At 49.8% G+C, this 20,079-nt stretch overlaps 2 protein-coding genes across 7 annotated transcripts; one reads left to right on the forward strand and one right to left on the reverse strand.

Moving 5' to 3' along the window:
- The first annotated feature begins 1,713 nt into the window (after positions 1-1,713).
- EEF2KMT (eukaryotic elongation factor 2 lysine methyltransferase) lies at positions 1,714-7,700 on the forward strand. The gene is made up of 8 exons (XM_082311990.1): positions 1,714-1,890; positions 2,008-2,070; positions 2,822-2,902; positions 3,118-3,219; positions 3,409-3,542; positions 5,111-5,418; positions 6,700-6,849; positions 7,567-7,700. The coding sequence occupies exons 1-8, from the start codon at positions 1,813-1,815 to the stop codon at positions 7,665-7,667; spliced, it is 1,017 nt and encodes a 338-aa protein (XP_082168116.1). The 5' UTR covers positions 1,714-1,812; the 3' UTR covers positions 7,668-7,700.
- Positions 6,914-19,236, reverse strand: ALG1 (ALG1 chitobiosyldiphosphodolichol beta-mannosyltransferase; the record flags this gene model as incomplete). Of its 6 annotated transcripts, none has more annotated exons than XM_082311986.1 (15): positions 6,914-7,669; positions 8,155-8,326; positions 8,402-10,475; positions 10,798-10,873; positions 11,625-11,739; positions 12,737-12,847; positions 13,600-13,659; positions 14,073-14,111; positions 14,912-15,033; positions 15,996-16,106; positions 16,772-16,861; positions 17,502-17,650; positions 18,150-18,253; positions 18,804-18,881; positions 19,020-19,236. In XM_082311986.1, 13 exons carry the CDS (start codon positions 19,234-19,236, stop codon positions 10,341-10,343), a joined length of 1,407 nt encoding a protein of 468 aa, XP_082168112.1. In that variant the 3' UTR covers positions 6,914-7,669; positions 8,155-8,326; positions 8,402-10,340. The 6 variants fall into 6 exon arrangements, with proteins under 6 accessions (XP_082168112.1, XP_082168115.1, XP_082168110.1 ...); XM_082311989.1 differs by adding an exon at positions 10,511-10,702 and having other exon boundaries at positions 8,155-10,187; positions 15,990-16,106; positions 19,020-19,159; XM_082311984.1 differs by having other exon boundaries at positions 8,155-10,475.
- Between the last annotated feature and the right edge of the window lie 843 nt (positions 19,237-20,079).

The raw sequence follows: 20,079 nt of genomic DNA on the forward strand, positions 1-20,079 counted from the left end.
AGTACAAATGCAATATGCGCAGATAAAGGCAGCTATCAAAATTCCCCTCGGGTTTAGTGAAATACTCACTTTAAAGGGCTCTCTCAGCACGTGAAAGTCGAGCCTCAAGGAGCGAAGGGTGCCAGAGATCAGCTCAGGTTTTGTTGCCAGGCCTCCGTATGCAAACGTAAAGGTCGCAGCTGTGCGAGGCGTCCCGCTCGGAGGGAGATGCTGGCGCAGCCCGCCGCGGTCCAGCAGAGCTCGAAGGGTCTCCCTTGGCCCCGCTCTTTATAGGGTCACGAGACGACTGACTTCAGGCATCAGTAAATTGCCATCCTCCTTTCACAGCCTGTGTTGGAAGTTACTGAAGTTCTCAAAAATTCCGGCAATGCTGGTGCAGATCTTCCCGAGTTCCCTGTTCCAAGGTTGTCGGGGCTGCCTCGCTGGTACAGACGTTGTCCCAAAAACTCGGGCCCGTTACCCAGTGTGCGTCGCCCAATTCACACACAGGGTCGAGGTATTTTCCTTTATTACGTAAATGCGCAAATACGGGTGCGCGGTGCAAACCAGCTCACTGTTGATGTAAACTAACAGTTATTTATACAATCATCTAATACATATTCATTGTCACTTTGTTAAATGGTTGGTTAAAATCCTTCGCCTGCCATGTAAATTACTACGCATGCTTGCTATGATCCTCGAGCCCTTTACGTCCTTAATCTTGTGGGTGGGTGGGTTTCTTGAGTGGGTGGTCCTCGAGTCGGTGGTCGTGATCTCCCCCTGCCAAAATTACCTTTCCCCTAAGTTATAGAACCACAGAGCGCTCTGGGCTGGCAGGGCCCTTCCCAGCCCATCCCGTCCATCCCCCTGCCAGGGGCAGGGACAGCTTCACCCAGATCAGGGTGCTCAGAGCCCCGGCCAGCCTGGCCTTGAAGGTTGCCAGGGATGGGGCATCTCCCACCGCTCTGGGCAACCCCTGCCAGTGCCTCACCACCCTCAGCGCAAACAATTTCTTCCTTCTATCCAGTCTGCATCTCCCCTCCTTCACTTTCAAACCCTCCCCCCGTGTCCTGTCGCTACAGGCCCTGCTAAAAAGCCTGTCCCCCCCTTTCTTGTCGGCCCCCTTTAAGCACGGCAAGGCCGCAGTGAGGTCTCCCCGCAGCCCCCTCCTCCCCAGGCTGAACCCCCCCAGCTCTCAGCCTGCCCTCACAGCAGAGCTGGGCCACCCTCGGAGCATTTCGGTGGCCTCCCCTGGCCCCGCTCCCACAGCTCCATGTCCTTCCCGTGCTGAGGACCCCCGGGCTGGACGCAGGGCTCTTAAAGTTCACTTAAAACAAAGTTCACTTAACTTTGGCAACAGTAGGCAGTCCCTTACGGACCGTTAGCGAAGCAAACTATCGTTCACTTTGGAGCTCTTTGCTATCAGACATACCCTCTTTCGTCATGCCATGGTGGTGTTGGGGTAAAACGAGCAAGGTTAACCTTTACTGACGCCACGGAGGCGCTGCTCCCGCCTCAGCCATGTAAGCTGTGGTGGGGTCAAGGGACGCTTGGCCTCAAACTCGTTACAGAAAGGCCGGGTTTGGGCGGGAGTCGCCGACATTGTAAAATATCGCGGGGGGGGGGGGGGGAAGGGGGGACACGCCCCCCGTGCACGGGCCTGGATAGCTCAGCAGGGAGAGCATCAGACTTTTAATCTGAGGGTCCAGGGTTCGAGCCCCTGTTCAGGCGGGAGCGTGCTTCTTTCTTGGCGCCTCCTCCTCCTCCTCTGCGGGCCCGCCCCGGGGGCGGCCGTCAGGCGAGGCCGGGGATGCGCGGCCTGCGGAGCGGGCCATGGCCGAGCCGGAGCTGGGGAGCCGCTTCCAGCGCGGTTTCTTGGCGGCCCGGCGGCTGGGCTCCTTGCCCTGGCCGGTACGGTACGGCGGGGGGCGAGCCCGGCGGCTGGGCTCCTTGCCCTGGCCGGTACGGTACGGCGGGGGGCAGCCCCGGAGGCGGCAGCAGGCCTCAGCTCTGTCCCCTCTGTTTTAGGAACTCGAACAAACCCTGCGGACTTCGCCATGTTCCCCCCTGCTCGCCGATATTCTGCACAAGGTAAGGGGGGTCCACCGGCAACACCGCCTCGAAACCACCGCGAGTGCTGGTTTTGGCCCATAATTACAAATATTAAGCGACTTGGCGTCACGGTTTTTCTTTGGGCCCAGCATGACAGCGAATTTCCTCCTCTCCCTGACATTTAGCTGTTCCGAGCATCGGCGCCCTCGGACGCGGGGTGTGAGCGCGGGGCCGTCCTGCGCAGGGACAGGAGTCGGGCGCCGCGATCGTGCGGGTCCCCTCCCGCCCAGGACGCCCAGTCGGTCACCCTGCGAAAACGAAGCCCCGTGCGCCGGAGCGCGGACGCCGTCAGTGCCGCGAGCGAGGCCGCCCGGCGGGGCCCGGGCCTGGGTGCCCTGAGGGTGGAGAGGAGGTGACCCCTTCGGGCGCCTAAACCTCGCACGCGGGCAGCAAACCGCAAATAAGGCAGCAAACCAAAAAAAAAAGAGAAGAGAAAAGCGAATTGGAGCTAATTGGACTCTCTTAGTGCTCAGTTCTGGTATTTCCTTTCTGAAAAGTTAAAAATGCATTTGCTGCCGGAGATCTGGAAACTAACGAACTGATCAGAAATCCCCAAATTTCATTTTCTGGCTCAGCATCGCTTCTTTTAGCCACAGACCGAATCGCAAGGCGTTTCATGAGACACAGGGCAATTAACGGCTCCGGTGTCTTTCTCTGGCCCCTTACCGCCCTTCATTAAATCCTCACGTGGTAACTGGTTTCAATCGCAGTCGTCGTTTTGTTGTTTCAGACCGTTCTCCACCCTCTGTGTGTAAAATATCCCCCGTCCACCAAGTACAGAAGATGCTTTCTAACAGAACTCATCAAAAAGGTAGTGCTTACTTTTCACGTTGGTTGCAACTCTGGTTTTTTTCTTGAAAATAGACCAGTTTTACATTATGGGCCAAGCTGAATTATTTGTATTAACAAAAAGTAGCATTCAGTGTAAATATTGTGGTGTATTGAAATGCTGCTTGAGGCGCGTATGTTTTCTGTGTGGTGAGGAGCGGTTTGATGCCTGAAGCTGCCCCGTTCTCTTTCGCACAGCATGAATCCACAGCCGCTGAACCCCTGGACGAGCTGTATGATGCACTGGCAGGTATTTTAAATGAAGAAGAAACTACTCACTGTTACAAAAACTACTTACTGGTAAGAACTAATGCCACATTGCTATAAATCACTTTTAATCATCTGATCTAAGCAATAATTGGCTTTAAAAGTAACCCCCCAGAAACCCAAAGTGCTTCCTACCTTTTTCCAGGCGCTAATATTGATTGTGAACTATAAAATCCGTGGTCTGTGCTGATCCATCTTTCTCTTCGTGCGCATGTCCTCCAGCCCACGGGAGAATGTGTCACCCTTTCCGAGAGCGTGGCAATCATCTCTGGAGGAACCACGGGGCTCGTCACCTGGGACGCTGCTCTCCATCTCGCTGAATGGGCAATAGAGAACCCCGCGGTTTTCAGCCACAGGTAACGCCAGCAGCGCAGGCGGAAAGATGGGGAAAGAAGCCATGGGATTTTCATTCGTATCGTGAGCTGTGCAACTATAATTTAATAATACACAATATTTACCCCCCAATCCCTTCATTCCCCGGTGTCAGCACAGGCTGGGGGATGGAGGGGTGGAGAGCAGCCCTGCCGAGAAGGACTTGGGGGTGCTGGGGGATGGAAAGCTGGCCACGGGCCGGCAATGTGCTCTGGCAGCCCAGAAAGCCAAGCGTCTCCTGGGCTGCATCCCCCGCCGCGTGGGCAGCGGGGCGAGGGAGGGGATTCTGCCCCTCTGCCCCCTCTGGGGAGACCCCCTGGAGCCCCGCGTCCAGCTCGGGGGTCCTCAGCACGGGAAGGACATGGAGCTGTGGGAGCGGGGCCAGGGGAGGCCACCGAAATGCTCCGAGGGTGGCCCAGCTCTGCTGTGAGGGCAGGCTGAGAGCTGGGGGGGTTCAGCCTGGGGAGGAGGGGGCTGCGGGGAGACCTCACTGCGGCCTTGCCGTGCTTAAAGGGGGCCGACAAGAAAGGGGGGGACAGGCTTTTTAGCAGGGCCTGCAGCGACAGGACACGGGGGGAGGGTTTGAAAGTGAAGGAGGGGAGATTCAGCCTGGATAGAAGGAAGAAATTGTTTACGCTGAGGGTGGTGAGGCACTGGCAGGGGTTGCCCAGAGCGGTGGGAGATGCCCCATCCCTGGCAACCTTCAAGGCCAGGCTGGCCGGGGCTCTGAGCACCCTGATCTGGGTGAAGCTGTCCCTGCCCCTGGCAGGGGGATGGACGGGATGGGCTGGGAAGGGCCCTGCCAGCCCAGAGCGCTCTGTGGTTCTGTGAAATAATGGAAACAACTGCACCCTTTTGGTACTGGGTAACTGCTGCTCTCATCTGTTCTGCAACAGTCAAACTTTAATCCAGGAGAAGACCTCATAGTTATTTTAAGATCAAAACCGCTACACCATGCAGCCAGACGCACTCCATAAAGTAGGCTGTTACATTTCCGCTACCGCACCATCTAGCCGGTAACTTTAACCAGGGCACTTCACTCCACGATGGGCTTCGTCTCACCTCACCTCAGATGATGCACATCTCATTTCATCGTCTAGACTTCGTTCATAAGCAGTCGAGAGGAACGAGCACTTTTGAGGAAAGAATCAGCTAAGTTAATTTTAAATACTGACCTCGCAAGGAGAGGAACTGTGCTGCGATGTGGCCGTTTCCCTCCGCTGACTCCGGAAAGAGCTGGACAGCCAGCGCGGGTGGAGACCACCATGCTGCCGAAGTCGAAAACCAGATGGAACGGATCTCACCCCAGAGGAGGAAATGCTTTGTACCGGATGCAAAAGCAGTATTTCAAGTACTTAATGCTTATAATGGCATCTTCAGCGTTTACCAACTCTCCCAGTTACTTGAAACAAAGACTAGATCGTAGATGGTTTACTCAAAAAGTATTGAAATTGTCTGTAACTGATTGTACCTCTAGAGGTACTTAGAATTTTGATTTCCTAACTCAATTGAGAGCCCTAATGAGTGCTTCTTTTACTCCGTTGCCCTTCAGGACAGTCTTGGAGCTAGGAAGCGGGATCGGCTTCGCTGGAATTGCCATCTGTAAAACCTGCAATCCCCAGACATACGTATTTAGCGACTGCCACCCCCGCGTTCTCAGGCAGCTGACGGAAAACATCCGCTTGAACGGCTTTGTCTTGGAGCCTGAAACCCCGCCTCGTATCCAAGCGGCGTCCCGAGGCCAGGAGGCAGAAGCGAGGAATTCCCCCAAACCAGAACTGATTGTTGCAGAACTTGACTGGGGCTCAGTTACGGAAAAACGACTCTCGGATCTTCAGCCCGACGTCGTCGTCGCAGCAGGTGCTTTACGCTTCCGATCACGCCTCGCCGCGCGGGTCAGAGAAACGCGAGGGGGTTGCGCGCGGGATTCCCGGCCCTGCCCCAGCTGCCGTACCTGGAAGCGTACGACAGATCTCCCAGTTCATCGCACCATTCTGTCTCTTTCAGATACTCAGCGGTTGTTTACGTAAGGCAGAAAAGTAAATTATTTTTCCCTTCTGTATTTTTTTTTAAAAAATCCAGAAGCGGAAGGTGATAAATCTGCCGCTTTTAAGAGCCTCAGCAACAACTGGCAGCCTTGGCATTCTCTTGAGGGATGACGCGTATTTTAAAAGAAAGTAACTTTTTTGGAACTTGCCTATGTATAAATCTGGAGGGAGTTTATCAAAATCTATTAATGGAAAACCTAGCCAGTGTAAAATTTCTTAGCTGTAGCTGCAGGATTTTACTCCCTGATTTGGGGCTTTGCAAAGCAAAAATTACTTAGGAATTTAGGTGAAAAAAGGTCAAAATACACTGCTTTTAAATATCTGAATTCGGTAAAGCGAAGTCACCGTATGTTACCTAATGCCAAGCAGACTGTTCGGAGGACGCACGGACCGGCCCGAGCTGGACTCGGGAAGGCACGGCAGGTCAAAGCTGGAGGCGATTGCCGTCTGTTTGCTGTTGCTGGTTACTGCGGGGCCTTCCCTTCCTAGGCCGCGCCCAGAGCGACCGGTACCCGTCAGCGGGACGGGTCTGTGCCTCGACCTCTTCCTTAGTAACCAGCCCCTCGTGAAGGTGGGTCCTGGACGCGGCTGGCGCGTTTCAGAATCACGGCGCTGATTAGGGAGGCTGACGCTTTGCGCCCCTTCGTCAGCAGTTTTGCCTTGTATTGCTATTTCTGCTCTCAAAGACGTTACCCAAGAGGAAAACTGCTGCGGTGGAAAGCAAGTTTTTTGCAATCAGCCTCTAAAATACAGATTTTGAACGACGCAGTTTCGTCCTGCTAAGGGCAGTTGTAACGGAGAGTACCAGTGCTCAGTGGTTTTGCTGTCTCCCTTAAGATGGGCTTAAGTACAATACCTGCCGCTCCATTTACGCCGATTTTTAGTGATTTTGGACCGATATCAGAGATGAGGGCAACTTGCCATAGCGCATAAAACAGATGCATGTTCTAAGATCTCTTCTTGGGATCTTTTAACCCCTCAATAAGAAAATCGTTCTCCTGTAAGGTAAATATTTTATATTTTGGTTTTGTAGTTTTCATTCTGCTTTCTGCTCAATCCTCAATAAATATTGAATGTTTTCCTTTTTGCACAGATGTGGTATATGATCCAGAGATCATTTTAGCCCTTATCGGTATGCTACAAAAACTCTCCACTTGCAGAGCAGACAGAAAACCTCCCGAGGCCTACGTTGCTTTCACCGTTCGTAATCCAGACACGTATCACCTGTTCCGGGCTGAACTCGGTAGGTGCCTTTTTCATCAAGCGTATCAACGGTCCGGGCCTCTTTCCCCATTATTTAATCTGCAGTAGGGATGAGCGGGAGCCTTTTTTGGTGACGGGTATTGTCCAGGACTGAGATTCGTATCCTAGGGCTGGATTTAAGAGTGGGCTGCCCAAGAGCAGGAGCTTTTCCACATGGATTTGATGAGGGGATTGGTACTTGGCTTTTTGCTACGTCCCGTCCATCACAGCTCGCATCTGTCAGCGCCAGCCTGAGACGAACTGCAAGCGTGGTGGCAGCAGGAAACTAAACCAGGGTTAACTTTAAAGGAGGAAAACCATCTGCGCTGCACTGTCACAGCGATAACGTTCGAGATGCAGCCTGAAACCATTACCTTAACTGTTCTTTGAGGGTTAAAAAAAAAAAAAAAAAAAAAAACAAAAACGACTAGAGATTGCATAAAATCGGGAGGGATTTGGGATTTTTTCTTCGTATACTCTTCAAAAGCCTGCCTTTGCAGCCAACCAGCTGCACGGCTGCTCCGCAGCGACCGGGGGATTCACAAAACCGAACAGCACGAGCCCGCCTGTTCGTTTTTAAAAAATACGAACTCCTAAGCATTTGCCTGTAGCTTGCTCTAGCGGCACGCTAAAGATCTCTTCTTGCAGAACTTGACGTGCGGCTCTTGCTCTTCATTTCATTAAGCGGAAACGTGATTCCCAGTGTTCCTCTTTACAGATAAAGCTGGGATCGGATGGCAGATTATCCCAGCCCACAGCAACAGGATTTTTCTCTATGACGAGCAGCCAAACGTAACGATTCTACAGCTCTTCACATAGACCTGGCAAATAGGACGCAATTAGAATTTTCAGACCAACAGAAGCTCTCTCGTCCTGGCAACAAGGTTATCAGGGATTCTAGAAACGTAAGCGAGAGGCGCCGAGGACGCGGGCTGCTGTCAGAGTGAGCGACCTGCTTCCCGTAATTGTCGGCGTGTCTGCGAGCAAGCTGCTGCCCCTGGAAAGATCGGGGAGCCTCGAGCACGAGGAGAAGCCAAGCCCTGATCACGCTGCACTTCGGTTCTGTAGAAGACAACAGAACTGAACCGTATTTTTTTTTCCCCCAACTGTGTTTTGATTTGTAAATAACGGAGGCCCAGCTGCAGGGTCACAGATCAGCATCTCCTGCTGACAAGGGAGCAAAACGGCGTTTTACGGTAATAAATATTTTTAACATTAGAACCAGCTGTAACTGTCTACGCTGTTTTTTTGTACTTGTCTGTCTATACTCGCAGTACGGGTCTTCTTAAAAATCAAGAATACCTACAGCGAGTGTCGTAGCGTCCCAAGCTTGCCCGGTGCTGTAAGGGGAGGCGACAGGCTCGGCTGTGAATCAGGGCCACTTCTCTCTGCAGCGACGACAGGAGCCAGAACTGGATTTACGCTTCTCTCGCCTCGGGACGGTGGCTTTCCCAGCCGGCTGCTGGGAAGCTCCCAGCCTGGCCAGAAAAGAGGAGACTGGTACTGGCCAGCAGCGCTCTGGGCGTACCGCAGGGAGGAGGAACCGAGCTCACCTGCTTTCAAACTTGCCGCAAGCCATTCGCCATCTCCCTGTTGGACAGCGATGGTCCCGAAGGAGAGAATCAAACACGCTGCTCCTCCTCCCCACCTCCTGTTCTGTACCTTCTTTTAAAAACTACGTAAAAGGACACGAACAAATACTGTAGCCGCCTCCTCCCGTAGTAACGGGGAGAGAACGGACGATAGGTAACTTGAAGAATCACTTTATTCCTCAAGCTGAAAGAGGCCACCAGTGCTAGTGGTAAGCTGGATCTGCAGAAGTAAACCCCCCCCCCAGGCTTCAGCCACCTCTCCCCCAGGGGAAGGACCCAGAGGTACCAGTTACGGAGAAAACGCGTGCCAGCAGCCCGAACAGGAGCTCCTCTATCTCCCCTTACACAAACTTCTTCGAGTCACTCCACAGTTCTGTACAGGTGGCTCAGTTTGCGTCTAAAAAATTTATTACGGGAAGACGAAACCTCTCCAAAGCTTTCGGCATTGCTGTTTAATTAGAGCAGCGCCGAATTTAGCTCCGTGTGCACGTCAACGGCTGAAGGGGAACGGCCAAACCGCCCGTCAGGGCTTTGCTTGAAAACAGGAGGGGAAAAAATAATAGGGCAAATAAATCTTTACGGCTCCTTCTGCAGGCAGTGAACCAGTCCAAACTCCCGCAGTAAGCAACCCGGACTCTCATTTTCACCTTCCCCCCAGCGGAACCAAATCACCATCTTTTGTCACCAGAGAGCGTCTACCGTACGCGGCGCAGAGGGGAGAGGCACGAGGGGCCCACGGCGCCAGCGCGACAAAAGCAGATCTTAAACGATTGCTCAGTAAGCGGGTTTAAAAATGCTGCTGCTGAAGCCACTGTAATCACCTTCCACCGCTGAACCGGGAGCCCTGAAGAGCAGTAACCACACGATAAAACCAAGCACGTTTATTCCTTAAATGACTGACATCTATTTTATCATCAAAAAGGTGATGAAAAAAGCACCTTGTGAGCATTAGGTCTGCATAGGAATACTGATACTGACAATAAGAAGAGGACGGCTATACCTGAGCGAGCACTCGGGAAGCAAAGTGCCCTTAATTTATACATACTTTAGTAATACATTTTGGGTGTATTTTTTCCTTTTCTATTCGTCTGTTCAAAAAGGAATACATTTTATGCTCTTTCTGAAGGTAAACGGGCACATTCACTTCAGCGTACAAGGAGGGTCCGCTGTCCTCCAAGCGCTCAACAAAGCTGTCGCACACCAGGGCGGTGCTTTCGCGTTCCGGCGCACGCTGTACAAAGGAAAACAGCTTTGAAACGAAACGGTTCTGTCTCAATGAAATCACGCAGGAGGATACTCGGCGCTCGTCTGGGGAAGAGTAGCCGAGGATATTAACTGCTTGAACAAACATAAAACCCCCGCTGTATCCTCAGTTCAGATAAAACAATTCAAATAAAAGGCATCTCCTGTTGGCAAGGAAACACCCAAGTCACCTGCTGAAGCGCTCGCTCTACCACAGGTGTAACGGGTACGAGGTTACACACGTAGTCCAGTACCTTCAGCAAAAAACGACCTTGAAGCAGCACAGGGAACAGATTTTGCACCTACGAGTTCCTAGAGTAACTACACCTGCCTCGCGCGCTGTAAAGCTTCCCCCCGGGACGGGGAGGGGAAGGCAGTCCCGCTGCGAGGCCCCAGCCCTTCCGCCCAGGAACCGCGGCTCCCCGCGCGACTTTCGCTGTCGGCACGCAACAAATCGCCTCGGCTGCACCTTCAGCCCTCTTCTTCCTCACATGAGGAGCTCCAACTGCAAAGGAAGAGGTGTGGGCAAACCCCTGTTCCAAGATGAAGTAGTTAAAAACTGCAACTGTAGACCATACCAAGTGTTTATTCGCTATTTATCACATCCATGCAGCTCCAGGAATGGATCAGCTCTTTTGACACCCTCCTCCCCCCCGAGTCATTCACTCTGCCCGAGCAAAGGGAGAACCGTCTGGTCCCAACTCTCATCCCAGCCCAGCTGCTGGGACGCACGAAGGTTTTTTCGGAAGTCGTGAAGTTTGCCTTCCAGCGTAGGAAATCCCAAGAAAAGCATCTGTAAGTTAAAAAAGGAAAACCAGAGAAAAATACCATCATATTCCATTTTCGGCTCATTCTAGCCTCCCCAGCGTTAACCCTCGACGACAATGCTGCAGTAGGACAGCGCTCTTTGGTCTGGCCCGATAAATATTGATGGCAGTAACTGAAACGTTCTTGCCGGCTTCAGATTCATATTCAAACAGAAGTGAGGCCAATAACATTCACCCGCCAAAGCAGTATCTTCTGAGAACACAGAACAGAGAGATGAAAAGGCGGCTCACACGGCAGCACCTCTGCAGTTATAGCTCGTGGGAAGGAAAAATCAGTCAAGCCTTTACCTTCAGTTGTTCTGCAAGTTCATTGGAGTCCCTGAAGATGAGGCCATTTTCATCGTGTTTCACAAGTTCATGCAGACTGCGAACAAAAGTCACCGAAGAAAACGTGAGACAAAAAGCAGCAAGTGGGACATGTACATTTAAAAAGTTGCACAGTGACACCTGAAGAGACCGTGCTAGGGTATCTGGAATGTTATGATCCCGGACGTCTGGAGATCAGCTTCATCCCTGACAAAATGGAATGAAGGCGGCAGTTTTGAAGGTTTAAATTTAAAGATTGCTTCTCCCTTCTATGCCAGACCCTCCGAATCTACCGCTGCAGTACAAAAGGGCCCTCCCTCCGGACATACGTTACAAATCGGAGCAACCACCTACTTTACAATTAACATACAAGGACAATCTGTCCGTGATCCAGTTCGAGACCTTCGCAAGAATTTATCTTTATTTATACAAGCGACTCTTTCCCCAAAGGACTGGAAATTGCACGGCTGACTGCATGCGCTCACCCCTTCACGGAACACAGACGCGTCTGTGCAGAAGGAAGCTTTCTTTACACGAGGTATATGGAAACAGAGGACTACAGGGTAGGCTTTTAAGGCAATCGGTTGCATTAAATGCTCCCAACTTTGCAGAAACTAGTGTTAATTTTTTAACTGACCTTAAAAAAAAACCAACTTTGATTCCTAATTTATCTTATTGAATTAAAAAACCAGTTACTATGGCATAGTACTGGAATCTCATTTGATGCACGCAGAAGCTGAGCTCTTGCTTTGTAAGAATACTGTTTTATATGATCCGCTTCAACTGTACCAGCATAAGCAAGCTCTTACCATTCAAAATATATTGCACACACAGGTAAACAACAGCCGAACATATCTACCACCTTCATGGGAAGATCCAAACCGCTGGACGATTTATGGAGACACACCCCCAGATCGGCCGAGCCTGCAGAGCAAACACAACAGCCGAGGGGCTGAATTCCCCGAGAGCAGTCTTGCTGTAAACCCTCCCGTTTACGTCCTGCTTCGCGTGACGCGAGCCGAACACGAGCTACCTTCAACACCATCCAGGCTGACTCGATTTCAAGCATTTAGGGGGGAAAAAAAAAGCGCAGTATATTTTGTTACTAAAATTAGTCAGCCTTTAGAAACATACCGGGCGATTGCATATTAAATGAAAGGGAATTTTAAAGTTTTACATCTCTTAAAACAGCCTTTCTGCCTCTTCATCTGCCCAGAATGGGTAAGCACGCCTGAAAACTCCATCGCAATCCAGGCAGGATATGCTGCACGGCTCACTAGCGACCTCTTCCAGTTCCAGTGATTTCAAAATAGAGAAACCACAGCGTGATTTTGTAGACATTCCATTCATTAGTTAAGAAGTACCAAATCAACAGGGTGTTTTACAGCCATGTAACTTGGCTGGCTCTAACCCTGCAGAAAGTAGATCAAGCTGAATATGTATTTTACTACTTTATTATGCTTACTCACCCTTTATGCTAATACAACGAACCTGCTGAGGGAATACTATCCCAAGGACAGGTTCATTTAGAATTTCAGCTACTTTTGGTTGCTCAGCCAAAAACTTTATGATTTCATTTACTGAAGTGACCCTGAAAGTAAAGCGGAACGCGCACAGGCACACTGTATTTCAGCACAGTTAGAAGAAATGCAGAGTACAAAGAACAGGCTAAAATTGCAACGCGGGGACTCTGCCTGGTTCTCAGGATAACGGTGAAAAACTGCAGTTGAAGAGAAATTTAGCAGTTTTGCTGGCATGAGTCAAAACCACGAATAGTATACACGTACGCTCTCACTAACCAGCAGCTTCACTGGCTTGCTGTATTCTACCAGCTTCCCTGCAAAATCTGTATCGGCTCTCTGCAAATGTGCTACGTTGTTCTTCCCGCGTTCTCAAGCCTACTTCATAATCCACTATTTACCAAGCAAAAGAGGGTAATCCTCAGCTTCAAGCCACGGTGTACAGATCTGGATATGTTTAAAGTGCAGTTGATTTATCAGTCCGTTGTAGTAGTCTTTTAGAGGTCCTTTGCCTGTTTAAAACAGAAAAAATATGTATCATAGGGGTTTTTTTATCAAAGCGACTGAAAAAAAGAGTGTGGTCTGTGCACCTTACTGCACAGCTGACAAACGCCTGTTGTAGCAGGTACATCAAAAAAGATACGCTCACAACCCCCAAAAAGCTACGTAAAAGACTAAATCCCCCTGAAAGCAACGTGAACCTAGGCTCCTTGTTTACGCAATACTTAGAAGAGCCTGCCATCCACGTCCCCCACTCTCGACCTGCATTTTCTCTACAGCCAAAAGATAACCAAATAACTAATGACAAATTGCACCAGCACAATCGGCCCTTCCATACCACACCAAGTTTTCGTTTGCTCTTCATGGGAAAGTTAACCAAACAGCATTCGTCCTGTCTGCACAACTTCTTGGCAAAACCTTGTCTGATGAGCAGATTCCGGCAAAAACCTTTCTGCTTAACGCTCCAAACATCAGATTTTAAGTTTCTTTTGCAGTATCATCTCAATGTGGAGCTTAAATTCTTTTGAACGTGGAGTAATGCACAGCTGCACTAGACAGGCAGGCTGAGAGCGTCTCCTCTTTAAAGATGTGCCACAGTTACCTGGCTGTAACAGTCCAACTATAAATCCCTGCTCTTACCCCCAGACACAAAGCAGTCCCTCCTCTCTCTTCGCCATCAACAGAAGAGTCAGGATAGAACAGAAATGAAAATGAAGCCTTCTCCATTAGCGCTGAAAGAATTGCAATGCGGATAAACTCTTACCTGTTATCACACATACTAAAGATGGAAGCTTGACTCCCTCGTTGATATACCGCTCGTAAGCTGGAGAAGACAAAAAAACTGTTTACAGTCAACAAATATACGGATGCCTGTTTAAGAATGGTCACGGTGTATTAACTGTTTAGCTTCCGACTTCAAGTCACTTCTTTACAAGCATGTATCTAATAAAATAGTAGCAAAGTCTACAAAATAAGACAATGCATGTATGTAATAGCTCAGAAAATAACATTGCCATTTACAAGCTAGTTAGAAATATCCCTGACAGCTACTCTAACTGAATCCAGATATTGCGCTCCTGAATTTCAACTACTGCTCTTAAACCACCGCTAATTAATCAAATGCACCTGCGTTTTCACTTGACTCTGGAGGCATCGCTCTTTAGAGAAGCCCTTCGTAACTGCCCAGACAACAACCGCTCCCCTTTGAATAGCTGAGCTCAAGCCCTTCATACCTACCTTCTAAAGCTTTCAAAAGGACTGAGAAGTCTTCATCCTCTGAAAGAGAGGGCATTATTAGTGACATTCAGATTTCTATCATTTATAATGAATTACTGTCTTTAAATAACAACAATCAAGATTTTTCTCACCTTCGCCTAAATGATTTAAGTATGGAATGGGCTCTTCCTATTAAAAATCTGCTCTAACTGTCTTCATAAATAAAAGTCTATAACCATATACGATGCTTATTCGCTCCCCCTATTGGCAATGCGGTAGCCGAGGCACAAATACTGCGTATCCTCAAAGCTATCAAGTTAAAAATTTCTAGTTCCTAAAGCTAGAGAACTCGGTGTAGAAATTGCCCTGTTAATTCAAAGGCACAGACAATTCTGCCCATGGCTACCAGCAATGGATTTCTTTCTACTCTGCTCCCTTTTCCATACAGAGGAAAAAAAAAAAAAGTGAGAAAAATACATAGTACACATTATCAGAAATAAAGGAGTAAATATTTTAGGTTTTTTAATCCGTTTTGCGCCACCATGCAAGATAGTACGTGCAGAATGAAAGTTAAAGACGGAAGTAGGAAATCACTTTTCATCATTCTTGAAGCTGAGCCTCTAGACTGTAGCTCTATAACTAAAATATGGCTTCATTTTAAAATCATCCATTTTTAGCCACTGAGGTACATTAAGTACAAGCTGTCTTCAAATTCTTCCAGCCAAATGAAGGAAAAAAGTAACTTTGCCGCTGCTGATGTAAACATGTCTCTGTAACATGTCAAGTGGGGGGGAATAGAAACAGCCATCTTTTGTTACACAGTGGTTAAATATTAAAAAAAGGGCTATTTGCTTCCAAACCTGTCCAGCTTGTGCTGCTGATTAGAAGAGCTGGCCGTCCTCTAGTTTTTATCACACGTCCGCTTTTTTCATCCATTTCTGTAAAGGCAGACATCTGGGTGTCCGAACTGACAGACTCTGTACTACGGAAACAGAAATGTCTGAGTATGGACTACGCGAGCACAGCCAACAAACACAGAAGGAAATGCTATGCTTAATCCACCAGCGCGGATTTACAAACACCTTGTTTCAGATTTGCTGCTCAACTTCTCTGCAAACACACTCATTCCAGCACTGAGCTGCAGAGATACCTGATCATAAGAGAGACCATTTTTCACCTTTCCTATTGCTACCAAGAGCCCAGTGACTACTGGCCAGTAGCTACTGCTACAGCCGCGATTCCCTCTTCTAACAAAGTGTTTTCCTTAACAAGTGGAGAAAATAGTCAGCCTCTCTTTCCAGCTCTGTCTCAAACGTATCGTAGAGCGCGGAGGCCAACAGTACGTTTATACAATTAAACCCAGAACCTATACATTCTATAGTGGGCATTTCCAAAAAGAAACTGCTATACATTATGGCTTTCACTTCTTTTTCAAACCTTAGTTTGGTAAAGCAACACCCTGTTAAATCTGCTACAGGAGACATCCTGCACAGAGCCAGAGAGCTCAGTTAAGCTCAGCTTAACGCTCAGACCACAAAGCTCTCCACGGGGAGCGAAAGGAAGGGACGTTATGAACGAAGCATCCCGTCGCTGTCACCTAGTTCAGCAGGAACCAGGCAACAACGGCCCAGTTTCACCCTAGAGAGATTCTCTTACAGATGCCCTAGTGCTTATGCCGCCTTCTTTAAAAATAAACCACTTCTGTTATCTCCCACACCACGCAGCGTGCTACCACACTTCAATGACGCCACTTATTCCGGCCCCTCCTAGTGACAATTAAGCTAACTTGCACGGCAGCTGCTGTCGCTGAGAGCGCGCAGAGACCACGCTGCCCGCTGGGGTTCACTAACGCGTGACCCCGCGCAAAAGTATTTCTGGTAGCTAAGCGCGATAGCTTTATGTATTCAGGTAAGGGCTGTAAGCGCGTGCTTTACTTACGCGTACCGTGGTTTAAAAGGCTCGTAGTCCTTGGCAAGTTTCATGTACAACTGATGTTGAAGTTCTAATGGCGTTTCCTTAAAATAAGAAGCCGGCCTGTCATACAGCGTTACTGCCCTGTGATGAGGTAAATTCACAAGTTAAAACACAGATGTAACAGAACGCACATGGTACAGCCACAGGCTACAACAATGTAATGCAGAAAGTAATTAAGTGAATCAATACAGCAAAATAATGACTTTTTTGACGCTTACAACTTTCTGTATTCCTGAAGTTTGCTGGAATACACCCAGGTGGACCTATTAATCCCGTAACGAAGGACCCCTTTCTTGCGCGCATATTCAAGGGCTGTAATGCAACCGTAAAAACTGCAGACATCATTGTCCTCGTTTTTAAACTTATTTTATAACTATCGCTGAGCAACTTTGATCTTAAAGCCCTCCGATTGCAACAGAAAAACGTGCAGGGCAGGCTGGCTGTTAACAAATGCAGTGATGTCTGCCTCATTCCAATTCTGTAGGCAGCCTGGTAGCAAACTTCCGTAACGCCTGGACTGCTCCCTTCCAGTCAGTGGGTGTTAATTAGGAAGGGCAATGAAGATTCTCGAATGCCCACACTCCGCTAGCGCATTGCAAAGCACAACTAATATGTTTCAGTGGTAATAAAAGGGCTCGGGAAAGTTGCTTTTGTAAGATTTCTCCGAATCCAGAATCATCAGGGCTGCGTTATTTCATTTTATTTCGCGTACACACATACTAATTTGTTAGAGGTATGTGACTTACTTTATGTTGCAATTCACCCATAGATCTTCTTTCATTGCATTAGTGACACACAAGTTATAGTCAGACAAACGCCCAAAAAGCCTTTCATACCTGACAAAAATTAAACCTTAGTTAGAAACCACAGGCAGGCAACCACAACAGCCAGACAGTTACTGCCCACCAGTGCCAACGCTAATTAAAAGCCAAATGAAACCAAAAGAAACCCAACTGCCTCCAGTAACTGAAATTTAATTATCGGTTATTGATTGACTCCTTCTACTGAGCAGCATCGGGTTATGAGCAGGGATACAGCATGACGCCCTTATCCTCTAAGACCTAAGAACATCACACTCCAAAGCCTTTAAAGCCTTTATCTACACGTAACCAACTAGATTCAGCAAGAAACAGACCTTTAAAGATGAGCTGGAGCGTAAAGCGGCGTTAGAGAATAAAAAAACCCCATACAAAGAAATGCTAATAACAAGATCCAAGTTTGCATAGGCACATAAGAACAACCTGCCTACTTCATCAGTCACCTTCCCACTTCATCAGGCCCCTTCCTATGTGTTTAACAAAGGCGTTTTACAGAACGTGCTTTCCGAAACAGAAGGCAGTTCAACCCAGCAAAATCCAGAAATCCTTCGTGAAAACAGCCCTTCGCTAGTTATAGTCTCCCCGCTGGTTTCCATTCTTCTGAATTCTGCAAAGGCACATAGTTTATAAAGAGGAGAAAAAAAAATACTGTACAAACCATTTTGCAATTTGTACTAGCGGGTGATTTCTTCCATGACTCAGACTCATTATGGTATATCCATAGTTGTGCCAATCAATTATCAGTTTGCTTCTCCAAAAAAGACATGCTACCCAGGCAACAGCTATACTAGGTAAGCCTGGAGGATTCTGTTTAATAAATAAAACAAGTAAAAATAGCACAAGACTTTAGTCAAGTGACAAACACTAAGCAACTACCAAAAAATAAAATCAAATGATTGAAATTGCATCGCTTTGAAGGATCTTAATGAATGAAGACAATTTTGTATTCACCAACTACAGAACTGCCCGTTTCCCCTATGAAGACTGGGAGGCACTTCAGATTTTACCTTTGGATCAGGATCAAAATTCCCCTCCAACACACAAACACTTCTGTTAAGATTTATTCTTCACTACTACCCACGCCAATGTAATGTGAAAGCTCAACAATTAACACAAAGAACAAACGTGAGCAGTTAACAGAAAAATCAAAGTTTAGAGCCAAAAACAATAGTTTGATACAGGTTTACACCATTGATTAGGCCAGTTTTAGCTCTCAAATAATTAAAACAATGTCTGAGACTGCTGAAAATGCCCTGTAAGGTAGTACTATTTATTTTCTTAAAACGAGTCCCAACACAAAACGTACCTGAAGAAGAATATAGGATGGCCGATCTATCTTCAGCATCGTGTACAGTAATTGTATTGCCTGCGCAATGACTTTTATGACATACTGGAAAAGCTTCGGACCAACTGCAAAGCAAGAGAAAACCTGGTAAGAACATGAGAGCTCCCCAGAACCGTGCGCCTCACGCAGAACCAGCCACCTCTGCGGAGAAAGGTTTAAAATAACGGTATGCTGTAAAGACGGACACCCGTTTTTGGACAAACGTCTCGCAATCCCTACAAATTCCCGTTCTGTGTTTGGTACAGAAAGAAATCGGGGTAGGTATGGATAAACATACACTGATGGTATTAAAAAAAAAATTAAAAAATGAACATACACGCAAGGTTAAAAATTAAAGAATGTCCCTGTTTCGGGCTGCACCAGAACTGCATTAAAGCGCTCCAACAGCACAGGGACAAGTGTTTAAAACGGGTAGGGGGGCACCGAGGACGCCTGCGGCTGGGCCGAGCCAGCACCCAGCCCCCCCAGCCCGGGCCCACCGCCCCGCGGCAGCGAGGCCCACCCCCCCCCCCCCCCCGTTTATTTTTCCACATAACTCTGTTTTCCCCCTTTCCCTCTGCTCCCCCCGGCCCCCGACCACAGGCAGGGCCGCAGCCGGCGCCGTCCCGCACCCACCTCGCAGCCCCCGCAGGTCCGCCACGGGCACCAGCCGCACGCTCCCGCTCCGCAGCACGTCGCCGTGCGGCCTGCTCTCTGCCGGAGGGGAGAGGCCCGTCAGAGGAGCGGCCCCCGCACACCGCCGCGGCCCCCGCGCACCGCCCCGGCCCAGCCGCCGCCTCAGCGCGGCTCGACCCGCACCCCGGGGCGGGGGAACCCCCCGCCCTCACTCACGGAGGTAGCCCAGCAGCGCGACGTCGCGTCCGTGCCGCGCCAGCGAGAGTGCGTGGTACTGCATCCGCGGGCTGCGGCCCAGGTCGCCCAGCACCGCCACGCACACCCGCCCCGCCGCCTCCCGCCGCCGCCGCCGCCGCCGCCGCCACAGCAGCGCGGCCAGCACCACCGCGCCCGCCGCCAGCGCGGCCGCCAGCGCCGCGCCGCCCGCCGCCATCTTGTGGCGCCGGCGGCGGGGAGGCGGGGCGACAAGGGCGCCCCCTGGCGGCGCGGCGCTCTGGGGGGACCCGGCGTCGCTCCGGTTAAATCTCGTTTTAAAATACGGTGGTGAATAGCGATCGCTAGGGGAGGCCCCAAAACTCTGTATTTTAAAATGAGTTTATGGTTGTACGCAAAATGAATTTTCTTTCTTTCTGTAGGGTACTTGAAAGGAGCGCCAGAAGAGCGGCCCTCAGAACGTGAATTACTCGCTCAGCGTGCCCGAGTTGAAAGCTTGGCAAAGGAGTCAACCGTAGAACCACAGAGCGCTCTGGGCTGGCAGGGCCCTTCCCAGCCCATCCCGTCCATCCCCCTGCCAGGGGCAGGGACAGCTTCACCCAGATCAGGGTGCTCAGAGCCCCGGCCAGCCTGGCCTTGAAGGTTGCCAGGGATGGGGCATCTCCCACCGCTCTGGGCAACCCCTGCCAGTGCCTCACCACCCTCAGCGTAAACAATTTCTTCCTTCTACCCAGGCTGAATCTCCCCTCCTTCACTTTCAAACCCTCCCCCCGTGTCCTGTCGCTACAGGCCCTGCTAAAAAGCCTGTCCCCCCCTTTCTTGTCGGCCCCCTTTAAGCACGGCAAGGCCGCAGTGAGGTCTCCCCGCAGCCCCCTCCTCCCCAGGCTGAACCCCCCCAGCTCTCAGCCTGCCCTCACAGCAGAGCTGGGCCACCCTCGGAGCATTTCGGTGGCCTCCCCTGGCCCCGCTCCCACAGCTCCATGTCCTTCCCGTGCTGAGGACCCCCGAGCTGGACGCAGGGCTCCAGGGGGGATTCAGACACCTCTGCATCACCCAGAGACAG

The sequence above is a fragment of the Platalea leucorodia genome (assembly GCF_965183815.1).
Source record: "Platalea leucorodia genome assembly, chromosome: 5".
Classification (NCBI taxonomy): Eukaryota; Metazoa; Chordata; class Aves; order Pelecaniformes; family Threskiornithidae; genus Platalea; species Platalea leucorodia.

Coding starts and splice junctions, on each gene's coding strand:
- EEF2KMT (XM_082311990.1), top strand. CDS start 1,813: ATGGCCGAGCCGGAGCTGGGGAGCCGCTTCCAGCGCGGTTTCTTGGCG. Junction 2,903..3,117: donor TAACAGAACTCATCAAAAAG/GTAGTGCTTACT, acceptor TCTTTCGCACAG/CATGAATCCACAGCCGCTGA. Junction 5,419..6,699: donor CGACGTCGTCGTCGCAGCAG/GTGCTTTACGCT, acceptor CTTTTTGCACAG/ATGTGGTATATGATCCAGAG.